General features: G+C 43.2%; 1 protein-coding gene across 1 annotated transcript in view; it reads right to left on the minus strand.

Annotated features, from left to right (window-relative positions):
• poln (polymerase (DNA directed) nu) overlaps positions 1–23,555 on the minus strand; it is a 57,589-nt gene that overhangs the window by 12,469 nt on the left and 21,565 nt on the right. Inside the window, exons 13-16 of the mRNA XM_072376942.1 lie at positions 22,838–22,895; positions 17,177–17,254; positions 6,541–6,652; positions 4,079–4,161 (exon numbers count right to left, since the gene is read on the minus strand). Coding sequence (XP_072233043.1) covers positions 4,079–4,161; positions 6,541–6,652; positions 17,177–17,254; positions 22,838–22,895 — 331 coding nt within the window. The remainder of the gene's footprint in view (positions 1–4,078; positions 4,162–6,540; positions 6,653–17,176; positions 17,255–22,837; positions 22,896–23,555) is intronic.

Genomic DNA, 23,555 nt, shown 5'->3' on the forward strand with positions numbered 1-23,555 from the left:
AAGCCCAGATGTGTATTTTCCCAGATGTTTTTCTCATTTTTTGTTAGTTTTATTGTGGTTTTGACTTCAGAGCTACCTCTGGATTTAGCTCACTTGTGATCTTCACGCCTGTCTCCGCTGTTCTGGATGTACAAATCAAAACAATAACCAGTTATTATGGGATATTATTACCTATTTATCAGACAAATATACCTGCAGCATGCCGCATGACACAAGCAGGAGGACATCAAGCTTACAAATGACCCCCAGAGAGTAAAAATGCAGCAAAGCGACCTTTATAGGGACAGAAGAGGCCAGACGAGGAGAGCAAGGTTTAAAGGGGGTGAACGAGCAGGACAGACGGCACCAGAGGGTCGGACAGATGAAGAGGAAAAAAACAGTGAGAGATTCAAGAGGACAAGATAAAAGGAACGAAGGCACAGATCAAGGCGACACCACGAGGGTCGGATTTGTTTGTGTAAACACAAGATGAAGCAGAGAGAACAAAGACTTAATGTGTGTAACAGGAAGAGAAAACGCCCGCAGCAGGATGAGGTTTGAATTTGGAAATGACTTATAAAATAACAATAAATTAAGGCAAAACTACTTGTTAAATACCCCTAATTTCAGTCTTCCAGAGTGCTTTATAGGCAGATCATCAGGGTGCAAAGATCACAACGATTATTAGGAAATTATAACATTTTTATCTTGAACAAAGAGAATAAAATGCATCGATAATATAAATAGATTTAGGGATATGAACAGAGGGAGAATGGAAAGATAATTAAAGACATAAATACATGAACTGATTAAATTAATAAAGAAAATAGAAAATTAAAATGGCAAAGTCAGTATTAATACAAAGTTAAATGAATCCAGGTCAGTTCTTTCACATTATATCCGTTAATTATTGCTTAATTATAGCTGACTTTCAGTTGCATTTCTTGTCGTATAAATCTATTCACCGCAGTATATCTTTGTATATATTTTGGATTGTGGCAGTTTCAGTCCCCGTATGATGAATCACTAACATGGTTTAACAAAAACACTCCCCCCCGACTCTAAAAGCGAGAGGACAGGGAACAGAAGGAAGCCAAACACCATCAAGCAAGCAGCTAACACAGATGTGATTGTTAGACGATATATGGACAGTAAACAGGTGATATATAGCAAGCAAAACACAATTCGAGGCATTAAGCATGTTTATCCATCTTAAAACAGGCCTGGAGTTTAAGTTTAATGGATAGTTGTTGGATGGATAATGGCTGTATCTTCTGTGATAATTAAATGAAGAAATGTATTGATTAAATTACTATAACTCTGGCCAGTTAAGTGAATTAGATCATTTAAAGGGGCCATGACTGTGTTTTTCTGGCTCATGTGTGGAGTTAAACAAACTGTTATCATCTTATATTTCACCCAAAGCTCAAAAAAGCTTTTTCCTACAACTTCATAGTTCAACGTCATAGTTCCCTGATGTCCTTGAATGGTTTTAAATTCTCCAGGCGAGCTCCAAGGAGCGAATGCACAAGCATTCAATCAATGGAAATGATCAAGATCTACGGCATAAAAAAAAAAAGGATTTGATTTCTGCTCTAAAGTTCTGTTTTTATTTTGTAATGAGGACATTAAAGTGTAATAATTACTCATATGTCAGTGAAAAAGTCTCCTCCAGAGCTCCAGAGATGAGCAAACACAGGATAATCTGGTTTATGTGGACAGAGAGCACCGTCTCTGGATGTGCTGCATCCAGCCCGACATTCCTGCTGAATGAGGTCATCAAGTGAACTTTGACCTTCCTTAACAACGCTCCCTGTGCTGCTGCTTTCCTTCTGCCGTCAGTCTTTACTCCTTTCAGGTTGCCCTCTGCTGCAAACTACCGCATTTTTCTGACCTAAAATCGCACTTAAAATCTTTTAATTGTCTCAAAAATCCACAGCGGTGCGCCTGACGTAAGGATTAATTCTGGTTGTGCTTTCTGACCTGGAACCGGTTTTATGTGATATACGGCGCTCAAAAATCTGTCAAAATGTTTTAGCACGGCCTTGGTAAGCTGATGGATTGAGCATTACGGGCCACCGTAGTCACGAGCCTGGCGGAGTGATTCGATCTGTGCTTCAACATTAAGGTGGGTGCATTCATTCATTCATTTTCTATATCTGCTGCCCTAAAAATGGCTGCTGTTCAGAGACATGCTGACGAAGCGGATCAAACTCAACGCAGTACAATAAAGTTTGACTTATCTGAGTTTTGTTTAATTTAATGCGCCTTATAACCCGAAAAATATGGTATTTCTCTCCTTTCTTTGCTGCTTTTCTTGGTTCTATATCCCTCTTTATACATATATAATATATATATATATACACACACACCAGTATCTCGTCTCTTTCATAGGCTGCATGATACTTGACCTCTTTTATCACAGCTTTTCCTGCATGTCCCTCTTATTTGTTGACCTATTTGTTGGTGTATGGGTCCACAGGCCTGTTGTGTCCCTCCGCCCCGGCTTAAGCGTCTCTTAGAGAAAGCTTCCCTTAGTATTCGGTAACCTCAGCAGCGCATCTTTCCATGAAGAGACTGCGCTGTTCGGGACCACCTCACTTCTCTCTGAGCCCAGCCTCCCCTTCATCACTTTAACCCCCCCAATAACATTTTCTATTCCAGCCTTCCTTATTCCATCCTTCATCAAGTTTCTGAGTGGCAGCATTTTCTGTTCATTCAAAGCTCCTTCATCCATCCATTCATCCATCCTTCTTTCCATCCATCCATCCTTCCTTCTTTCCATCCATCCATCCATCCATCTATCATCCATCCATCCATCTATCATCCATCCATCCATCCTTCCTTACTTCCATCCTTCCATCCATCCTTCTTTCCATCTATCATCCATCCATCCTTCCTTACTTCCATCCCTCCCTCCATCCTTCCTTACTTCCATCCATCCTTCTTTCCATCTATCTTCCATCCATCCATCCATCCTTCTTTCCATCTAGCCATCCTTCCATCCATCCATCTATCTTCCATCCATCCATCCATCCTTCTTTCCATCTAGCCATCCTTCCATCCATCCATCTATCATCCATCCATCCTTCCTTACTTCCATCCATCCATCCATCCTTCTTTCCATCTATCCATCCATCCATCTATCATCCATCCTTCCTTCCTTACTTCCATCCATCCTTCTTTCCATCCATCCATCCATCCATCATCCATCCATCCATCCATCCATCCATCCATCCTTCCTTACTTCCATCCATCCATCCATCCTTCTTTCCATCTATCCATCCATCCATCTATCATCCATCCTTCCTTCCTTACTTCCATCCATCCTTCTTTCCATCCATCCATCCATCCATCATCCATCCATCCATCCATCCATCCATCCATCCTTCCTTACTTCCATCCATCCATCCATTCATCCATCCTTCCCTCCCTCCCTCCCTCCCTCCCTCCCTCCCTCCCTCCCTTCCTTCCCTCCATCCATCTGTATTTAAATGTGTTTTTGACTCTATAAAAGGTTAATTGGATTCTTCTGTTAAAGCCGTTTATGTTTAGGATTCTTACTGCTCTGTTTTGCAGTTCCTATGTTTCTTCTGTCTGTATTTCCTCACACAGTCTGTCCCATATAAAAAGCATAAAGGTGATTTCTCCCTGAAGCGACAGCCGCTTTCTTGTCATTTGAAGCAACGACTGATGAATCCGAGCGTCGTCTTAACGCTGAATCAGCTTTTAATACCAGTTTAATACCAGTTTAATACCAGTTTAATACCAGTTTAATACCAGTTTAATACCAGTTTAATACCAGGTTAATACCAGGTTAATACCAGGTTAATACCAGTTTAATACCAGTTTAATACCAGTTTAATACCAGGTTAATACCAGTTTAATACCAGTTTAATACCAGTTTAATACCAGTTTAATACCAGGTTAATACCAGTTTAATACCAGTTTAATACCAGTTTAATACCAGGTTAATACCAGTTTAATACCAGTTTAATACCAGTTTAATACCAGTTTAATACCAGGTTAATACCAGTTTAATACCAGTTTAATACCAGGTTAATACCAGTTTAATACCAGTTTAATACCAGGTACTGACCTGCTCCGTAAACGATGGAGTACACAATGCGCTTGGCATGTTCCCTGTCCTCAGGAGTCAGCTCGCCCACGCTCATCCCTTTCCTGAGCGACAGAAGCACAAACACGAATGCTTATTTCACTGAAAGATGCCGACCTTTACATGCCTCATTTCATCCGGCCTCACAGCTAAATAAAGCGATGATTCAAAGCGCTGGACGAGCTTTTCTGGAGCCAACTGTGATGTCACAGCCAAATAGGATTTATTTACATGTAGAAACAATAACACAAAAAATAGCAATTATAATAATAGTAAAACAAAGTTTTTAGCTGTTATCTCATGAGATAACGTGCTGTAATTACACTCTGGTGCTGAACCATAAATTCTGTGCCATATATGAATCATATGTTGTATTAGTTCCAATCATGTGATATAAAATGTGTTTATAGATAAAGGGAGATGCCTCAGGACAGAGTTTAACTGAGTTAAACCTGATTCAAACCAGTTTACAGACATCTACTCGGATGATTTTCTACAAGGTCTCACACTCTGAGTTTGCAGATGTGTCTTCATATCTAAACATTCGACAGAGTCTCACGCTCTGAACTTTCTATGCAGCCGTTTGTTTTGTAAAGCTCTTCCCCTTTTCTCATCTCTGAATAAAACCAGGCTGCTGCAGGGAGGGAGTCAGAGGATGCTGGAGGTTGCTTAGACACATACACCTGTGGCTGAAGCAGCGATAATAATAATAATACTCCAATAATAATACTTAATCAAACTTAATATTGAGCTCTCGTGTGGTTCTTTCTGTTAAAGGTGGGACTTTGTTAATAAGAATGAAAAACCCTATCAAAAAAACAGCCCTAATCCTGCTGATTTTCTTTACATATCTGAAGAAGAAGAAGAAGAAGAAGAGTGGGAAGAATTACACTTATTTATTTTATCTTTCTCTGTAGGCCATCAGTTATTATTATATTATTCAGTTATTTTATATCTGAACACGTCTTCACACACAGAAACACAAACTAATTATTTAAAAGTTTAACTCCCCTTGAATTGTAACTTGCTTCTTTTGTGTATTTTCCAGTAATTTGATTAAATTATCAATAATCCACAATGTATAAACACTGACTTGGTATGATCCCTGAAACCTGCATTGCAGATTAACCTGACTGCTTTATTTCAAGTATAAACCGTGAGAGTACTGCACCTGCTGCACAATAACTTAAATACGGTAAAACAAGCGAGCATTAGAGAAGATGGAGGGATAAAACTGTTTTATTAGTCCATCATCTATCATCCCCCCCAGGTAATCTTTTTAAAAGTGAATCTGCAGCTAAAGTCGATGGTTGAAACTGTTTGGATGTTTTCTGTTTTACATCTTTGACATGGAGCAAACCTAAAAACTGCCTTTATGAGTTATGGGAATGATTTCTGACACTAAATGGAGACAAAAGATTGTAAAGGTTTGAATATAACTGCGACTGAGTGGATGCCTGAGGAGGAGGAGGAGTCAGAAAATGTGTAAAATGTGCAGGAATCAGTAAAAAAGACAGAGAACGAGCAAAGAAAACTGCATGCGAGAAATTAGGAAGTAAAAATCTGAAATGTAAGAGGAAAAGTGGAAGAGGAGGCAGAGTCAGAAGCTTGGACAGACAGACGGAGACAGTTATGTAATGTGACTTGCTGACAGCCGTAGAACCGGGATCAGACAGGGTGAGGTGACACGTCTGCAAAGTGGCATTTCTGCAGGGTTTATGGGAAGCTGCCACCGCCGCTCACTGCTGACGGAGAAACACTCAAAGTTACAAGTGTAAAATGATGTCACAAGTCTCACTGAGCCTCAACTGAATCTGCTTCCCTGGTGTCTCACACATGTTACACTGAACAATAGGCAGAGCTCCACAGGGGAAGCATCCATACTGGGTTTTCATTGCCCCCTGCTGGGCAACAATCCACCGGGGATGTCTGCTATTTGACAGCCTTTGCCTCGAGTTTTCCTGAAATACATTTGAGAAAAATACCAGCAAGCTGGAGGACCTAAAAGCTAAATAACAGCGAAGAGTTCTTCTTCTGCAACAGTCTGATAAGAGCGGCTCCACTTGAGGTGAGAGGGCCGTCACAGATGGGAACATTCTGGATAAATGTAGGAGATTTGTGCAAAAAGGAAAAGACAATAAAAGAGCAGTGAGCGGGAAGAGACAGGAGGAAGACTTAGTTAACGTGGTAATCTGCTTAACTGCTGCTAACCTGGCGGAGTGTGGGTGTGACACACAACCGATGTGCAGGATCAAAAAGATGGCGCCCACCAACAACAAATATACTTCAAAAAGGGAGAAAATGTAATTGCCAGGGTGACCGCTCCAGAGGTATCTTGGCCAAGAGTTGGCGTGGTTGTCATAGCAACAAGATCAATAGCATTTGAAGTGAAGGAGTCGGCGGACTTGAGAGAAAGAGGCGAGGTGAGTGAAGGAGAAACTCACCACTGAGAGGCCAGCATGGCGAAGACGTCGGCCTGCGGGTCGGTGAAAATCCGGAGGAGCTCGGGGTCGGAGGACAGGTGAGCCAGCAGCCGCAGCTCCACCTGGCAAAAGTCTGACACAAAGGTCCCCGTTAACCACTAAAAACCCACCCACAGGTCTTCACCATACACATCATTATCATTTAAAGAAAAAAACTCCACAAAATGATGGATTCAAGTCAAAGAAAAGATGGTTTTTATGGTTCACTTTCACGTCTCCGTCTCCAAAATGTTCCTCCTGACTGCTTCTTTTCTCACATTGTGTCACCGAAACAGCATGAAGGCAGCAAGAGGAACACAGCAGCTGCCACACAGACAAATAAACCGCACCGACACTGAGAGATAACTCAGTCAGACAGTATTTAACCTGAACTCGCTGTTACAGACGACATCGGGAGCTCTGATCCGGAGGCACCCGCCACATCAGCTGCACCCGACAGTCCAGCTGTAACTGGATTAAGGCAATTATGAGTTTCATGTAACCCAGGCTTGATTTAACTAGAAAAAAGGGTCTTAAAAGGGTCAGAAAGTGCAGTTTTCTGCCCTGTACTTGGTCCAGCATGGTGTCATTCTTTAATATTACATCTGTAACTCTTATTTGTGTTAAATTAAGGGTTTTTTCAGCCTGTTTTTTCCCAGTTATATCCATCTAAGAGCAAGTCATGACCACATGTGTGCATTCTTAGAGCCAAAGGTTACTGTGCCCCAGCTCACAACAGATGGGGACCTTTTATTCCCTCGACCAGACCACCAACTCATGCACATTTCAGTTGTATCGTTGTGTTTTGTCCACCTAATAAATCCTGCACCAGAGTCCCCTGTGAGGACAGAACATAAATGCTGCTTTCATGACTGTTTTAGTTCATCTAATGAACTACATTCCCATCTGCCAGCTCACGACTGCTGATAGACGCATTCTTCACTACAATCCAGTGTAATGTGGTCATATCTAATGTCCCGGGATGTTCATCAGTGGTGCCATTTGAACTCCAACTCCCCTCCACACAATAATTAACCTGTTTTGTGTGTTTCATCGCGTACGGCTGAGCGCTACTGAGTCTAAGATGCTGCCTTTCTCGGCCAGCTGTGGTAGAGCTAAGCAGCACAAAGTGACGGATGGAAACTGTTCAATACTCTCAGAGAATCGCTTCCCTTTGCCAGGAATAGACGAAAAATGTGCACTGAGGGCATTAAAAGGGCGGATTGGGGTCCCGATGGTCTCAAAGGAAGCAAAAGTCTCTGAAGCACCCACTTTGTGAGCTTTTTTCATGATATATTATTGCTAATTACAATCTTGTGACGGGGAAATGAGGCTTGGTTCACATCCAGTTGGCTCTGTCAGCTGGAAACTTCTTAATAAACTGCTTAATAAATACAGAATGTTAAGATTTATACCAATTATGCAACTTCATTACACAAAAAAAGCTTTGGTCAACTTAATAAAGACAAACATAATGAAACAGCAACACTGTGTGTTTAAGCAGCTTATTTTTACAGATGGTTTGGGGAGAATGACGCGATGAGGACCCAAAGGTGGACTCAGATGAAGACAGGAAGGTGCAGGAGAACTTCACAGGATTTATTTTAGAAAGAAAAGAACAAAAAGTGCAGCAAAATCCTAACATCAAAGACCGAAACCTGACAAAACAAAGACTTAAGAACAGAAAAAAACTGACTTTGACAAAGGAAACGAACTGGAAACGACAGCGAGGGAGGCTAAAAACTGCGGGAAAGGTGATCCGAGAGTGAGAGAAGCTAATGACCAGAGAGGAGGGAACAAGAAGTAAAATAAAGTAAAATAACTGCACACCCTGCATTTACAACGTAAAATAACTGCACAGCCTGCATTTACAGTGTAAAATAACTGCACACCCTGCATTTACAATGTAAAATAACTGCACAGCCTGCATTTACGACGTAAAATAACTGCACACCCTGCATTTACAACGTAAAATAACTGCACACCCTGCATTTACAGTGTAAAATAACTGCACACCCTGCATTTACGACGTAAAATAACTGCACACCCTGCATTTACGACGTAAAATAACTGCACACCCTGCATTTACAACGTAAAATAACTGCACACCCTGCATTTACAATGTAAAATAACTGCACAGCCTGCATTTACGACGTAAAATAACTGCACACCCTGCATTTACAACGTAAAATAACTGCACACCCTGCATTTACAGTGTAAAATAACTGCACACCCTGCATTTACGACGTAAAATAACTGCACACCCTGCATTTACGACGTAAAATAACTGCACACCCTGCATTTACAACGTAAAATAACTGCACACCCTGCATTTACAGTGTAAAATAACTGCACACCCTGCATTTACAACGTAAAATAACTGCACACCCTGCATTTACAGTGTAAAATAACTGCACACCCTGCATTTACAACGTAAAATAACTGCACACCCTGCATTTACAACGTAAAATAACTGCACACCCTGCATTTACAAAGTAAAATAACTGCACACCCTGCATTTACAACGTAAAATAACTGCACACCCTGCATTTACAACGTAAAATAACTGCACACCCTGCATTTACAACGTAAAATAACTGCACACCCTGCATTTACAGTGTAAAATAACTGCACACCCTGCATTTACAACGTAAAATAACTGCACACCCTGCATTTATAAAGTAAAATAACTGCACACCCTGCATTTACAATGTAAAATAACTGCACACCCTGCATTTACAACGTAAAATAACTGCACACCCTGCATTTACAATGTAAAATAACTGCACACCCTGCATTTACAATGTAAAATAACTGCACACCCTGCATTTACAATGTAAAATAACTGCACACCCTGCATTTACAATGTAAAATAACTGCACACCCTGCATTTACAACGTAAAATAACTGCACACCCTGCATTTACAAAGTAAAATAACTGCACACCCTGCATTTATAAAGTAAAATAACTGCACACCCTGCATTTACAAAGTAAAATAACTGCACACCCTGCATTTACAACGTAAAATAACTGCACACCCTGCATTTACAGTGTAAAATAACTGCACACCCTGCATTTACAAAGTAAAATAACTGCACACCCTGCATTTACAACGTAAAATAACTGCACACCCTGCATTTACAGTGTAAAATAACTGCACATCCTGCATTTACAACGTAAAATAACTGCACACCCTGCATTTACAGTGTAAAATAACTGCACACCCTGCATTTACAATGTAAAATAACTGCACACCCTGCATTTACAGTGTAAAATAACTGCACACCCTGCATTTACAACGTAAAATAACTGCACACCCTGCATTTACAACGTAAAATAACTGCACACCCTGCATTTACAACGTAAAATAACTGCACACCCTGCATTTACAACGTAAAATAACTGCACACCCTGCATTTACAGTGTAAAATAACTGCACACCCTGCATTTACAACGTAAAATAACTGCACACCCTGCATTTATAAAGTAAAATAACTGCACACCCTGCATTTACAATGTAAAATAACTGCACACCCTGCATTTACAACGTAAAATAACTGCACACCCTGCATTTACAATGTAAAATAACTGCACACCCTGCATTTACAATGTAAAATAACTGCACACCCTGCATTTACAATGTAAAATAACTGCACACCCTGCATTTACAATGTAAAATAACTGCACACCCTGCATTTACAACGTAAAATAACTGCACACCCTGCATTTACAAAGTAAAATAACTGCACACCCTGCATTTATAAAGTAAAATAACTGCACACCCTGCATTTACAAAGTAAAATAACTGCACACCCTGCATTTACAACGTAAAATAACTGCACACCCTGCATTTACAGTGTAAAATAACTGCACACCCTGCATTTACAAAGTAAAATAACTGCACACCCTGCATTTACAACGTAAAATAACTGCACACCCTGCATTTACAGTGTAAAATAACTGCACATCCTGCATTTACAACGTAAAATAACTGCACACCCTGCATTTACAGTGTAAAATAACTGCACACCCTGCATTTACAATGTAAAATAACTGCACACCCTGCATTTACAGTGTAAAATAACTGCACACCCTGCATTTACAACGTAAAAGTCTGTATGTTACGGCCTCATAAAATTAAAATAACACATAGGCTCAATGAGACCATAACATATAAGGACGCCACACAATGTTTGCAAAAAGAAAAGATTATTAATTAAAAAGCTGCCACTGAAAAGCGGTTAACCCATAAAGTTATGAGCCAAAAAGAGATGGAGAACCGGCCAAAAGGAACAGAGGGGAAACACACCCCCCACTTACTGAAAAAAAACCAACAAAACAGGACTACCAGCAGTCTAAAACTAACATAACAAACTAAAATAAGAAAAAACTCTAATCTAAGACAGATGAATAATAAGAAAAAAACAACTAACTAACTATTAAATCAAAAGAAAGCAAACCATCCATGTGGCTGCTGCCCCCAGAGTGAGAGGAAGCTCCTCCTCTCCCTCTTTATCCTCGACCTGATTATCAGCTGCCTGCTGGCCTGTGGAGGAGGACAAAGAGGAAGGAGAGCTGGCAGCACACCAGGACACTCCAGGTGAGCCTTTACCTGGCCACACATAACAGTCAGTGGGTTACATGAGCGCCATCGGATCGGATTAATGGCTAAATTACAATAAGACTGAGTTATTCAGCTCATGTAACAGGCTTAATCTGACTAAAAACGGATCGGATCGGGTTAAGACCCTAGATAACTCGATCCAAACGTGCACTGAACGTGCACGTAGGCGACAGCGGATCGGATCGAGCGTTCTGAGCATGCTCCAGATCTTTCCCCGCGATCGTCACCCGGAAGTCGAAGGAGACGATATTACTGTCGTCAGAAAGAAAGAAACAACGCGATGGAGAATGCGCCGTTGTGCATCTCTGTGCCATAACCAGCTCATCACAGATGGAGAGGGACGCAGCTTCATCTCGCTCTGCAGTCGCCATCTTTCTGAATGCCTGAGTTTGTTGTTGTTGGTGGTGAAGACGCCAACAGGAAGTGGCTCTATTAGTGATTCGATTCATTCACCGCCAGATATCCAAAGATAATTACCCTCAGATAAGGAGCATAACCCTTTGCTGTGCATCCATTCAAGTTGGTGAATTTTAATGGATTTCACCTGATTCAAATGATCAGCTCTGCAGTGGCCTGATAAGGAGCCGTTCATTTGAATCAGGTGTGGTGGAGGAGGGAAACATCGAAAACATGCAGGGCAGTGGGCCATGAGGCCCGGAATTGAGAAACACTGGATTAGTCTGAGGTCCTGAAAACCTTTAGGCAACATGTCAGATGAGGTCATCTGTGACGGTGTGAACAGCAGAAGTCACATTGAACCCGATTTTTTTCAAGTGTGATCTGGGCCACTTCAGTCAGTGCAGGCAATCGGTTCGGATTAATGGCTAAATTACAATAAAATTTAGTTATTCAGCTCATGTAACAAGCTTAATCTGACAAGAAATCGAAGCAGATCGGGTTACTTGCGAATTAAGACCCTGAGATAACTCGATCTGATTGCCCACTTAAGGCGCCTGGAGACGACGGAGGATCGAATCGAGCGTTCTGCGCATGCTCGAGATTTTTCCTGCGATCGTCACCCGGAAGTCGAAGGAGACGATATTCCTATTGTTGTCGTCAGAAAGAAAGAAACAACGCGATGGAGAATGTGCCGTTGGGCATCTCTGTGCCATAACCAGCTCATCATAGATGGAGAGGGACGCAGCTTCATCTCGCTCTGCGGTCGCCATCTTTCTGAATGCCTGAGTTTGTTGTTGTTGGTGGTGAAGACGCCAACAGGAAGTGGCTCTATTAGCGATAGCTGAAATGGGGACAGCGCCACCTATCGTACCGGGGTATGACACGCTTTGTGCCAGTGATTCCATTCATTCACCGCCGTATATCCAAGGATAATTACCCTCAGATAAGGAGCAGAACTATAGCTATAATCCAGTTAATCTCAGCATGTGGACCCTCTGAGTGTAAAACAGAAACAGAGCAGGAACACACGCTCATCTCTCTGGGCGTCAGAAGCACATTAATGACACGCCGACACCTCTCTTGTCAGTTTGGCAAATCTGAACTGAAGTCGCACACAAAGACAAGCAAACACATATTTCTATACACGTGAACACACTCTGTCACCGCCATTCCACGCAGATGCATCTCCTCCTCTGCCGGCTTGCTCCAAAATCAAATTACACTCCAGCTAATGTGCGTAAAATTGAGAGATTTTCACTCGGGAAGAAGCAACCAGCTGCGATAGGTTTTCTGTGAGGATGTGGGGAAAAGGAGAATGATGAGAAGTGGATGTAAGAGACGTGAGCGCCTGGATTTGTGTTCATTACTGCATTCATCATGGGAGGCAAATCTAAAACATTAAAGACTTTGGCCCCGGCCGGAGAGAGCCGCAGTGAGACCAAACAAAGGAAGTAAATAAAACAAAAGTAGGACGGATGAAGACGAGCTGGCAGTGCGGAGGGGTGACGGGGAGGTGAGAGATGGAGGAAAAACAGACAACTGGCTCTTGCTTGTGCTGAGAGGAGCGAGGGAGTTTCTAAAGATATCACCCCATTAATATTTCATGAGCTTCATCACACTTCCTCCGAGCACGGTTGGCAGCCTCGGGAACATATTGCTGACCAGGATGTGCTGGTATGAGACAGAAGAGGAGAGGGGGAACTTTGGGGCTGATATAGGAAGAAAATACATGTGTGGAATAAGGAAATGATGATCCAGGAATGACTCCTGGTCCTTACATCCACTCCATAGATCCATTAACAATGATATTGGCTATATTTATAGCTGCAATTAGGTTTGATATGCAAAGGCACTCATTTCAGGTTTGTTGTACTCCAGCCACACGGATTAGTTAGGTCAGGAAAATGCTCATCGCTGGACTGAGGTGCAGAACTTTCCAACCTAAAGGTCCTAAAGTGTTAACTTACTTAGATTAGAAACAACAACACGTACACAGATTTAAAGTCTTTTTTAACACCATTACCCACATTACCCTGGTTGATGCAGTCCTCTATGACATGAAGGTTATAAATAAAAGCTTAAGAGCTCAACTACCGCGTGCACACTGACCATTTAAAATGTCCCCTGTGGGTTGTGGTTGGTGCAAAGAGGAAGAGTTTATGGACGAGCCTACAGGCCAAAGACATCTATGGATACGGCTGGAAGTGGATTATGAACATTAAAGACCTTATGCTGAAGGCATCTGGTCATTTATACTAAAATCCCACAAGATATAGAGGAAGAACGACACCAGAGTTCGACATTCAGTCAGAATGATTCGTAACGCCTTTGTTTTGTATTGGATGAGCATCACATGGCAGGGACTGTGACCCCCAATCATTCAAATACACATGTAAAAGCAGTAAAAATGTGCACTTTTCAAGCTGTTCGAGCTGTCCTGGTGTCTCCGTTGCAAACTGCTAAGCAAGGATCTCTGCATCAGCCGCGTGTTTAGCTAGCAGGTGATATTTAACTCTCGACGTACTCCGGTTATGACGCAATAACCATCGACAGTGATGGCAGATAACTTTGGTCCTATCGAGATAACCATCTGGCACGGTTTTGAAGATGAACTTGCCATTCAAAAGGCCCTTTTTCTTTATCCAATTTAGCTTCCCACCCACAGGATTAGGCCCAATCCCTTCATGGTTTGTCCAACTATGGAGCGGACCAACGGCCTGCTATGATGAATAACCATGGCAACAGGAGGGATATTAGCTAACTGGGCTTTCCAAAGCCCAAGTAATGCCTGGAATAAGACCTCAAATCAAGATGAGTTGAAGGGGAGACGACTTGGATGCAGTGGAGAGAGGTGAAAGAGTAATAATAACTTAATGATAATAACTTCTTCCCTTGATCATCATGGGAAATGTGAGCTCACCGGCAGATAAAATGGACAAGCTTGGACCCCTGATGAGGAAGCAGCGATAATACCAGCAAGGCGATATCACCTTTTCATCGAAACATGGCTGCAGGAGCCACTTTGGCGCCTCTCCCCTCGGCTTTGGAACTGTCCGGGTTTGCTGAAGTGAGCGTGTTTGTTAGCATAGACTCATGTGCTGCGGCGGCGGGCGTCGATGACGTCATCCCAGTAGACGAGTGTGTAGAAAGCCCTCTATAAGCCCCCCGATAGCCGCCAATAACAACAACACAGCAGCTATGAGCTAACAGAGCTATAGCACACGTTCATTCATTCATTCTTCTTAAAGTATTGGTGAAATAAAGACAGATAATGCCTTATTTAGAGGCTGCATCCTCTAAGCCCCGTTCACTCCGTATTTCCAGCTCCTGGTGCAGGCCATGGTCATCTCCCACCTTGACTACTGCAATGCTCTCCTAACTGGTCTCCAGCCTGTGCTGTGAAACCTCTGCAGATGGTCCAGAACGCGGCGGTGCGTCTGGTCTTGGATCAGCCTAAAAGAACACGTCCCCCCTCTGTTCATTGAGCTCCTCTGGCTGCCCTTAGCATCAGGTTCAAGTCCCTGATGTTAGCTACAAAGAGCTTAATGGAACGGCTCCATCTACTTGAATGCTCTTGCAAAGGCTTCTGTCCCAACTGGGTCCCTCCGTTGGTCCCAGGATTGTCGTCTAGCAGCTCCTACACCACGCCTAAGACAATCCAAACTCTGTTCATGTGTCGTCCCACGATGGTGGAATGACCTACCGAGCGCTACCAGAACAGGGGCGTCCCTGTCTATCTTCAAGAAGCTCCTGAAAACCCAGCTCTTCAGAGAGCATCTCCTATCCCAGCACTTACCTTGTACTTCCCTCCCCCCTCTATCTCTGCACTTTATCTTTCTGCACTTCCTTCTATGCCTGCACCCTATCTCTACTCTGTCCCCTCTGACAGAGTCGGACTCCTGGGTTCCTTCTATGTAGCTTATTGTTAGCTTTTTATAGAGCTGTTATATCTTTATTTGTAAGTCGCTTTGGATAAAAGCGTCTGATAAATACAGAAACATAAACATTTCATGCCAGGAATAAGGTCTCGGTTTAAAAATACCGGAGTTCCCCTTTAAGCGCTATTCATCAGTTAAACTGGAGGTGGAGACGGACCACAGCTGTGTAAAAGTTACAAATGTTATCTTTGTAACATCCAGCCTAACAGCCATATCACAAAAACTGATTTTTTTAGACTGAAAAGTACCTGTTAGCATCTTAATTAACCCTCAATGTCATCTCAAATCCTCCTGTTTGCAGATAGATTACGATTCAAGCAACATGCTTTTTAAGTGGTTTTATTACACTAAAATGTACTATAATTTGCAACAAAAACCCTACTGAACAGTAACCTGACAAAGGGACACAACACACATATCTATTTCACGGTTTTTCCCTCTCTGCGTGGCTCCCACACATCAACAGAACTGAGCTGATAATAATTAGGAGGACAAACAAACACACAGCAGGCTGCAGGAGGCCAGGGACGACGTTCAAAACGTGCCACGAAGAGCAACTTGTTTCATTTTTTGCTGAAAACCGATTTGATAGCTCAGATTGAGATTTATCTGATGCTGAGCGGCGTGATGCGTCTCCCGGCTTCGCTTCTATCAACGAGCAGCAGTTCAAACACACACACAAGTTGATCGGGAAGGACATGGGAGGACATGCAGGGGGCAACTCTACGAGGGATGCCTTGGAGGGGTTGTTTCCATGACGACTCGTCATCTCGTTTGGGTCCATGTGGTGACGGGTGTGTTTGTGTTCCACAGACGAGGAGCCCACTACACTTGTGGGGTCCAGCGTGTTTTGTGGCTTTGGTTAGAAGAGTTTTCTCGGTTTTCAGGTAAGAGTTTAAAGAGTTTGGGGCTGGAAAATGCACAACCCTGGAGGTGAATCATCCTCGCAGCTCTCTGTGTGGTATCCTCGCCCTTATCCTGCTGCTGTCCTCACGCCAACCCCGCTTTAGCTGTCTGGTTATGTAAGTGTCAGGCCCAGCAGACACCCTCCATTCCCGACAAAGCCTTTACAGACTGACAGTGTCCCGCCTCTGCTCTTTTTGGACGAGCAGCACATCCTGAAGTGACCTTTTGATGCCAGCTGAGGCCATATCAGCATGACAGGGTTGTTTAAAGTGAACAGTTGCAAACTTGAGCAGAATAATACGGCTTTGGCTAAAACACTGGTGCTTCAATGCATGAACTGCTTAAGAAAGTCTAAGATTTGATTCACACATGCTAATTTAATCTGGACAGCTGTTAGAACAGATGTTTGCACACTTTTCCACAAGGCTGCACCAATGAAAGCAGAACTACCAACAAGCTGCTGGGTAAGTAAATGCTGTGACATACCAGAGGCTTTAATTACTGCTGATTCTGAAATGAAACAAATGTGTCCGAACATGTGTAAACGCTTCTGTTTTTAACAACAATAGTTTTCTCTGTTTCCAAACAGCATTTCATTACCTCTGAATCATGTAATATTACAATAATACATGGAAGCAGTGTGCAGGATGCCTTCAGAATATTGTTTTCTGTTGTCTTTTTGCTATAAATTAAACGGGGAGTCAGGAAAGGAGAGACAGCATTATGCTTTGAGATCACAAATTGTCCTACCAGCAGAGAGAAAGGTCCAACCCTCCTGTGGAACGAACAAGGCTCGAGGATGAACAGTCACCACCTCCTCCTCCTTTCCTGTGAGGATCAAGCACAGATCGTTACCTCAGCCTGTCAAACTACTAGAAATGAACAGTTTTAAACACAAAAAGCTTAAGAAGCTAAATATATCTGATCACAACGGTCTCAGCAGGCCACAAAGGGGCAGAAAGCTCAAACATAGCGTTTACAACCGGACATATCAGCCTCCAATATGTTTAAATCTGCTTTAATTCGATGACTGAGACTTGCGTGACTTTGCAGCCGATACCACAGAAGAAGAAGCAGCATATTTAAACCCCTTTTATTCAGTTCGGCGTGAGCTTTAGGGATACATAAAAAGAATTATTCTTTGAAAGGAAGACAGTAACTTCCTTTACTTTTTTAAATTATGTAGGGCTGTAGATAATTTGGGAGCAGAACCAAGAATAGATTTATAAATGAGAATATGCCAGCGTTTAAATCCACATGTGGATAAAGCAGACCATCCATCCCGAGCATGTAAAGTGCACCGATGGGTCAGGGTTTTAAGGTTTGTGATGAACCTTATGGTGGACTGTGTCCAGTGTCGGTAAGCATTGGTTTTCATGTAAGTGACGTCACCGTAATCCATCAAAGACAAAGAAAGTGGGAACAAAATGTCTGTTCTAGGCCTCGAGGAGAGACGAACGCTGGACTCTGAAGGAAAAGAACGTGTTTCAGCTTCTTTATTTATTTATTTCTTTTAACCAAGTGGCTAAACGTGAGCTGTAAAGAGGAAGAAATCATCTATTTGGATTCCAAGGTATTTGTACAGGGATAGTGACTGAATATTTCAGCCCTGAATGGTGACAGCAGGCAAAAGATGAAGCTTCAATTTAACATCTGAGACCATCGTGAGTTTTGTTTTGTGGCATTCAGAACAACTCTTAAATTACCCAAAGTTTGGGGAATAGTATCAAAAGATACAATTACAGTAGCTGGCAGAGAGCCTGATTAAATGTAGACGAACACACTCACCGGCCACTTTGTCAGGTACCTTGATAGTTAAAGGTTGGACCCCCTTTTACCTTCAGAACAGCCTTAATTCTTCGTGGCATACTTTCAAAAAGGTGTTGGAAACCTTCCTCAGAGATGCTGCTGCTGCACATCTATGGCACCAATCTCCCGTTCCAGCACCGTTCCCCTGTTTTATCCTGCTGGAAGCAGCCATCAGAACATGGTGCTCTGTGCTCATAAAGGGATGGAGATGGTCAGCAGCAACACTCAGGTGGGCTGCAGCATTTCAACGATGCTCAGTTGGTACTAAGGGGCCCAAAAAATATCCCCCACCCAATACACCAGCACCCTGAACCGTTGATACAAGGCAGGATGGATCCATGCTTTCATGCTGTTTTACGCCAAATTCTGACCCGAACATCTGAATGTCGCAGCTGAAATGGAGACTCGTCAGACCAGGCAGCGTTTTTCCAGTTCTGGTGAGCCTGTGTGTTAGCTGACTGAGTGCCCCCCCCCCCAGGTGTGGTCTTCTGCTGCTGCAGCCCATCTTCTTCAAGGTTCCACGTGTTGTGCGTTCAGAGATGATATTCTACATTCCTTGGTTGGAACGAGAGCTTTTCGGAGTTCCTGTTACCTTCCCATCATCTGGAACCATTCGGCCCATTGACCTCTGACCTCTCACACCAACAAGGCCTTTCCACTGGATATTTTCTCTTTTTCGGACCGTTCTCTGTAAACTCTAGAGATGGTTGTGCTGATTCTGACAAACTCAGACCAGCCCGTCTGGCACCAACAGCCACACCACGTTCAAAGACACTTAAATCCCCGTTCGTCCCCATTCTGATGCTCGGTTTGAACTTCAGCAGCTTGTCTTCACCGCCTCCACATGCCTAAATGCATTGAGTTGCTGCCATGTGATTGGCTGAGTAGCTGTTTCTGTTAGCAAGCAATTGAACAGGTGTACCTAATAAAGTGGCCGGTGAGTGTATCATGAATATATGTGATGAATGGCAGTGGTCCCAGGATTGAGCCTTAGACAGTCCTACAAGCAAGGGTAATTATCCTTTGTTACATGGGTTCTGCTCCTTATCTGAGGGTAATTATCCTTGGATATATGGGTTCTGCTCCTTATCTGAGGGTAATTATCCTTTGTTACATGGGTTCTGCTCCTTATCTGAGGGTAATTATCCTTGGATATCTGGCAGTGAATGAATGGAATCACTGACACAAAGCAGGTCATACCCCGGTACGATAGGTGGCGCTGTACCCATTTCAGCTATCGCTAATAGAGCCACTTCCTGTTGGCGTTCAGTGGGAATTTGGATCGGGTTATCTCGGGTCTTAATCCGATCATGAGTAACCGATTTGACTTTTGGTCAGATTAAGCTTTCTACATGAGCTGAATAACTCAGTCTTATTGTAATTTATCAGTTTAATCCAATCCGATGGCGCTCATGTAACCGCACTGAGTGCTAATGGTGTGTTTTTTCCAGCTTGGCTCATGTGGTGCGCCACCTAGTGTAAACCTCCGGTATTAGTATATGAACAATTACGCCAACTATTGAGCATGTTGCTTATGTGAACACGTGGTTAAAAAGCAGGTATATTCTTGGCCTTAGACATTAACCTATGTTACATGAAAAGACTTCAAATTAAACTCACTAGAATAACCTAAATAGTTATACCTTCTCAATACCAAACATTTACAACACAATACGAATGCTGAGGCTATTCCAAACCTCCCTGTGAGTGTGTGCCATCACTTATCAGTCCCGTTAGCGATGGATGAAATTCAAATTGCACTGACCTTCTGTTAATAACCACAGCAGCCCAGTTTATGATTTATAGATGTCTGTCACAGCATATTTAAAAATAAATATATTGACCAAACACAGAACGGCACGGCGATTTAGATCTAAAATAACATCGCCGCAGAGAGACGGTATTATCCGACTTAATGAAGGCTGCAACACAACATCCGATCGGGATCAGCTCTGCTGAAACGCTGACCTCAGTGCAGGAGAAATGATAACAGCCTTCAAATCGTTTGGACCGTCTCATCCCACGTCAGCATGCAGAAAATGCCTCCAAAGCAGCACAAACACGTGGATGCTGACAGGGAAAGTGTGGCCTCGCGCTCACGTGCACACGCACGCTCGTGCAAACTGGGCCGCTGTAATTAGTGTCCCCATCTCAAGACGCGGAGTGATTACTGATAGGAGGGCGACGGAGGGATGGAGGAAAGGATACCGATGGAAGCAGGGATGATACAAGGGATGTAGCAGAGGCTGGCGAAGATTTGATGACAAGGAGCTCTGAGAATCTGAGTCGGCGAGGGGCAGAGGTGCTGATGTTAGCAGCTATGAATCAGTCAAGCATGGAGGTAGAGAAAGAAAAACAAACACTCAGAGAGCACAGATAGCAATATCACGCTCGGTTTGGCACCGCAGGGGAGCAGAATCACTGTGGTGTGTTCATGCCGACTGGTGGGGACACGTTTTGATGTTTATCCTGCGTTTAGGACACATTTTCAACTGGCTAATGTGACACTGGTGCATAACCAGCACCTCCAGATAACAGACGACCTCATAAACTGTTAATTAGAAGCTACTCATCTGTCCAGAAGATCTTTACAAGAACAATCAGCTGGTCAGACGGGGGAGTTTTTTATTAACTGTCAGTACAGTCAGAGATTCACTGTAACTTACCACAAATATCTTAAGTGGCTCTATTATTATGCATCTTTCCCCCAAACTGTCCTAACATGAAATAAAAAGAAAAGGTTGCGAGCTCATGCTGCTGTCAGCACCGTCACTATCACAGTTTTTAATCAGCGTACAGCCAAAATCTCAAAAGGAGTGCCTGCAGGAGTCCTAAATTATGCTAAAACTAGCAACGGCTCGACTGTTCATCAGCAGCGAGGTGAACTGAGGTGTGATGTTTGTCGGGGGAGCGCAGACATGCCAGCTGAGGTGGTGCTTTTGCCTGTTTTCATGAAACAAATATCCAAGTTTCAAACGGAAAGCCTCAGCATCATCACCACCAAAAGAATAAGCAGATAGCAGCTCGTCTTAGATGAGACCTCGCTGCCTCTGGTGCAGAGCTGCGATGATCTGAGTGGTGCACGTGATGCTGTAAGAGCAGCTTCTTTCCATCCTGGGGTATTTATTCTCCATTAAAGCCCGGACTGCACTTGGCTGTGGTATTGTGGTTGTGTCCTGAGTAGGGGGCGGAGCCTGGACTGTACACCTGTACTCATTAGTGCTGCCTCTTCAGGACCTGCAGGAGCTCCACACTTCAGGCTCTGTTGGTAATCAGGCTCCCCAGTGAAACCGTCCAGTGACTCTTTGTGCATTTACCTTTGCCCCTCAGTGCAACTTTGCCTCTTCTGAGATCCTTGGTGATCCTTGATTAACACCAGCACTCTACTCCGGCTGTAGGAAGGTCGGTGGTTCGACTCTGGCTTCCCCAGGCTACATGTCGAAGCGTCCTTGGGCAAGACACTGATCCCCACGTTGCCTCCCAGTGTATCATTGGGGTATGAATGATTAGAAAGCATGTAGTTATATATATTAAGACGTGCTGTATGAGTGGGGTGAATGTGGCATGTAGTGAAGCGCTTTGAGTGGTCAGTTAGACTAGAAAAGCGCTAAGTACAAGTCCATTTACTCCACCCGCCCCGCCATCCCGGACAAACCACACCACAGCCAGTGCCATCATCATCCTCCTCTGTGTCTGAAGCCTCCTGGAAGCCTCCACTGTGGAAACTACTGTCCTCATTCGAGCAACCCTTGGATCCATTTACCTGTTCCTCCTCTGCTCTTCGAGCTGTTGCTGACGCTCTGTGGACCGACCACACACCGTTATCCTGAATAAATCAGTGTCTTTCTCTCAGTCCCAGTCTGCTCTCGGGTTCCTCACTGCGAGTATCGGCTGTTTTTCTCTCAGTTTGAACAAACCCGGCTGCAGTGATTCAATTCAACTTTTTGTTTTCTCTCAGCAAGATAAACCTGTAGGGAAATAAAGCTTTTCATCACGCACGGAGCTGCCGTTTTATCTGACTTTACCTTTCAAGGTCGATTTTAAGACTGCTGACGTGACTCTTCGGGAGAATCAATAACTGACGTTAAGACATAAATATGCAGCCTTGTTTGCTGCCTGCAGTCATTGGAAAGGGCAGCATTTTCTCATGATGGGCTAAACAGCTGCTAAACCGTCGTTATTTCCTCCGGCCGCCATCGTACTCCTCGTGTCAGAGAACCATAACTTTGCTGATGTGGATAAAGCCCGAGTATGACGAGGTCATTTAATCAAAATCTCGTGATGCAGGCAGTGATGTGATCGGGCCAATTGTTGGCTTTTTAGATTCGGTATTGGATCGCGTTTATAAAACTGTGATCAGACCTTAAAGAAAAGAATTGACTCAAATGGAAGCTAAAAAAGATGAAACATCAGGAGGTGCAAACATGTCGGAGGCTGCTGTGACACTTTTTAGTGGGCAGCTCTTTGCTGCCGTTGACTTTTATCATCGTCATAAACCTTCTTTACGGGCTCCCTGCTCATCAGTTTTTGTATGACCCGAGAGAGCCGCCTCCCACACCTTAACATTCTGCCGTGTGTGTTGTTAAGAGTGTGAACATTTACCTCGGATGCACTGCTTCCTTCTGATCTGAAGAGGCTGCCTTGGCAGGGCCTGGAAGTTCTAGTTTGGGAGAAGCACAGAGTTCGTGAGTCAGATGGCGTTAGCTGATAGCTCTCTGACTGTTTTCAACAGTGTTTCCCACAGAAAAGTTACTCTCAGCTGTGGGGAATAATCTTCCTTTTCATTCGTGCAAAGGGTCAGTTTCGTATGTTTGCAGACATTAAGCGTTTGGAGATGAGCTGGAGGTACAGAGGAGTGTGTTTTAAAGGTTTATCCTGATTATTAGAGCTTCACAGAGTTTAAAGCTCTGTGAGAGTCTCACTAAAGAGGTCCAAGAAAAGGCAGCAATTCAATTCAATTCAATTTTATTTATAAAGCGCCAGATTACAACAATTTTCATGGCTCAAGGCACTTAAGTAATAAAGTCCAATTCAAGCCACTTGGAATTCAATTCATTGTAATCATAATCTAATTAATTCATATAGAGCCAATTAAAAAATTTATATCCTAGCTAAGGAAACCAACAGATTGTCTTCAGTCCAATCTCCCGTCCTGAGGCGACTGTGGAAAGGAACGACTCCCTTTAACAGTTCTTATCTGTTACAGATTTCCTGAACGTTACAAATATGCATGTTCCAAAAACACTGGATGTCCCACAGTGAAAAATGATGCTTCATCGTGTCATTTTCACAAGATAAACGCTGTCCCAACATGTTAAAA

The sequence above is a fragment of the Leuresthes tenuis genome, unplaced genomic scaffold, assembly GCF_036924035.1.
Source record: "Leuresthes tenuis unplaced genomic scaffold, fLeuTen1.0.hap1 SCAF_22, whole genome shotgun sequence".
Classification (NCBI taxonomy): domain Eukaryota; kingdom Metazoa; phylum Chordata; class Actinopteri; order Atheriniformes; family Atherinopsidae; genus Leuresthes; species Leuresthes tenuis.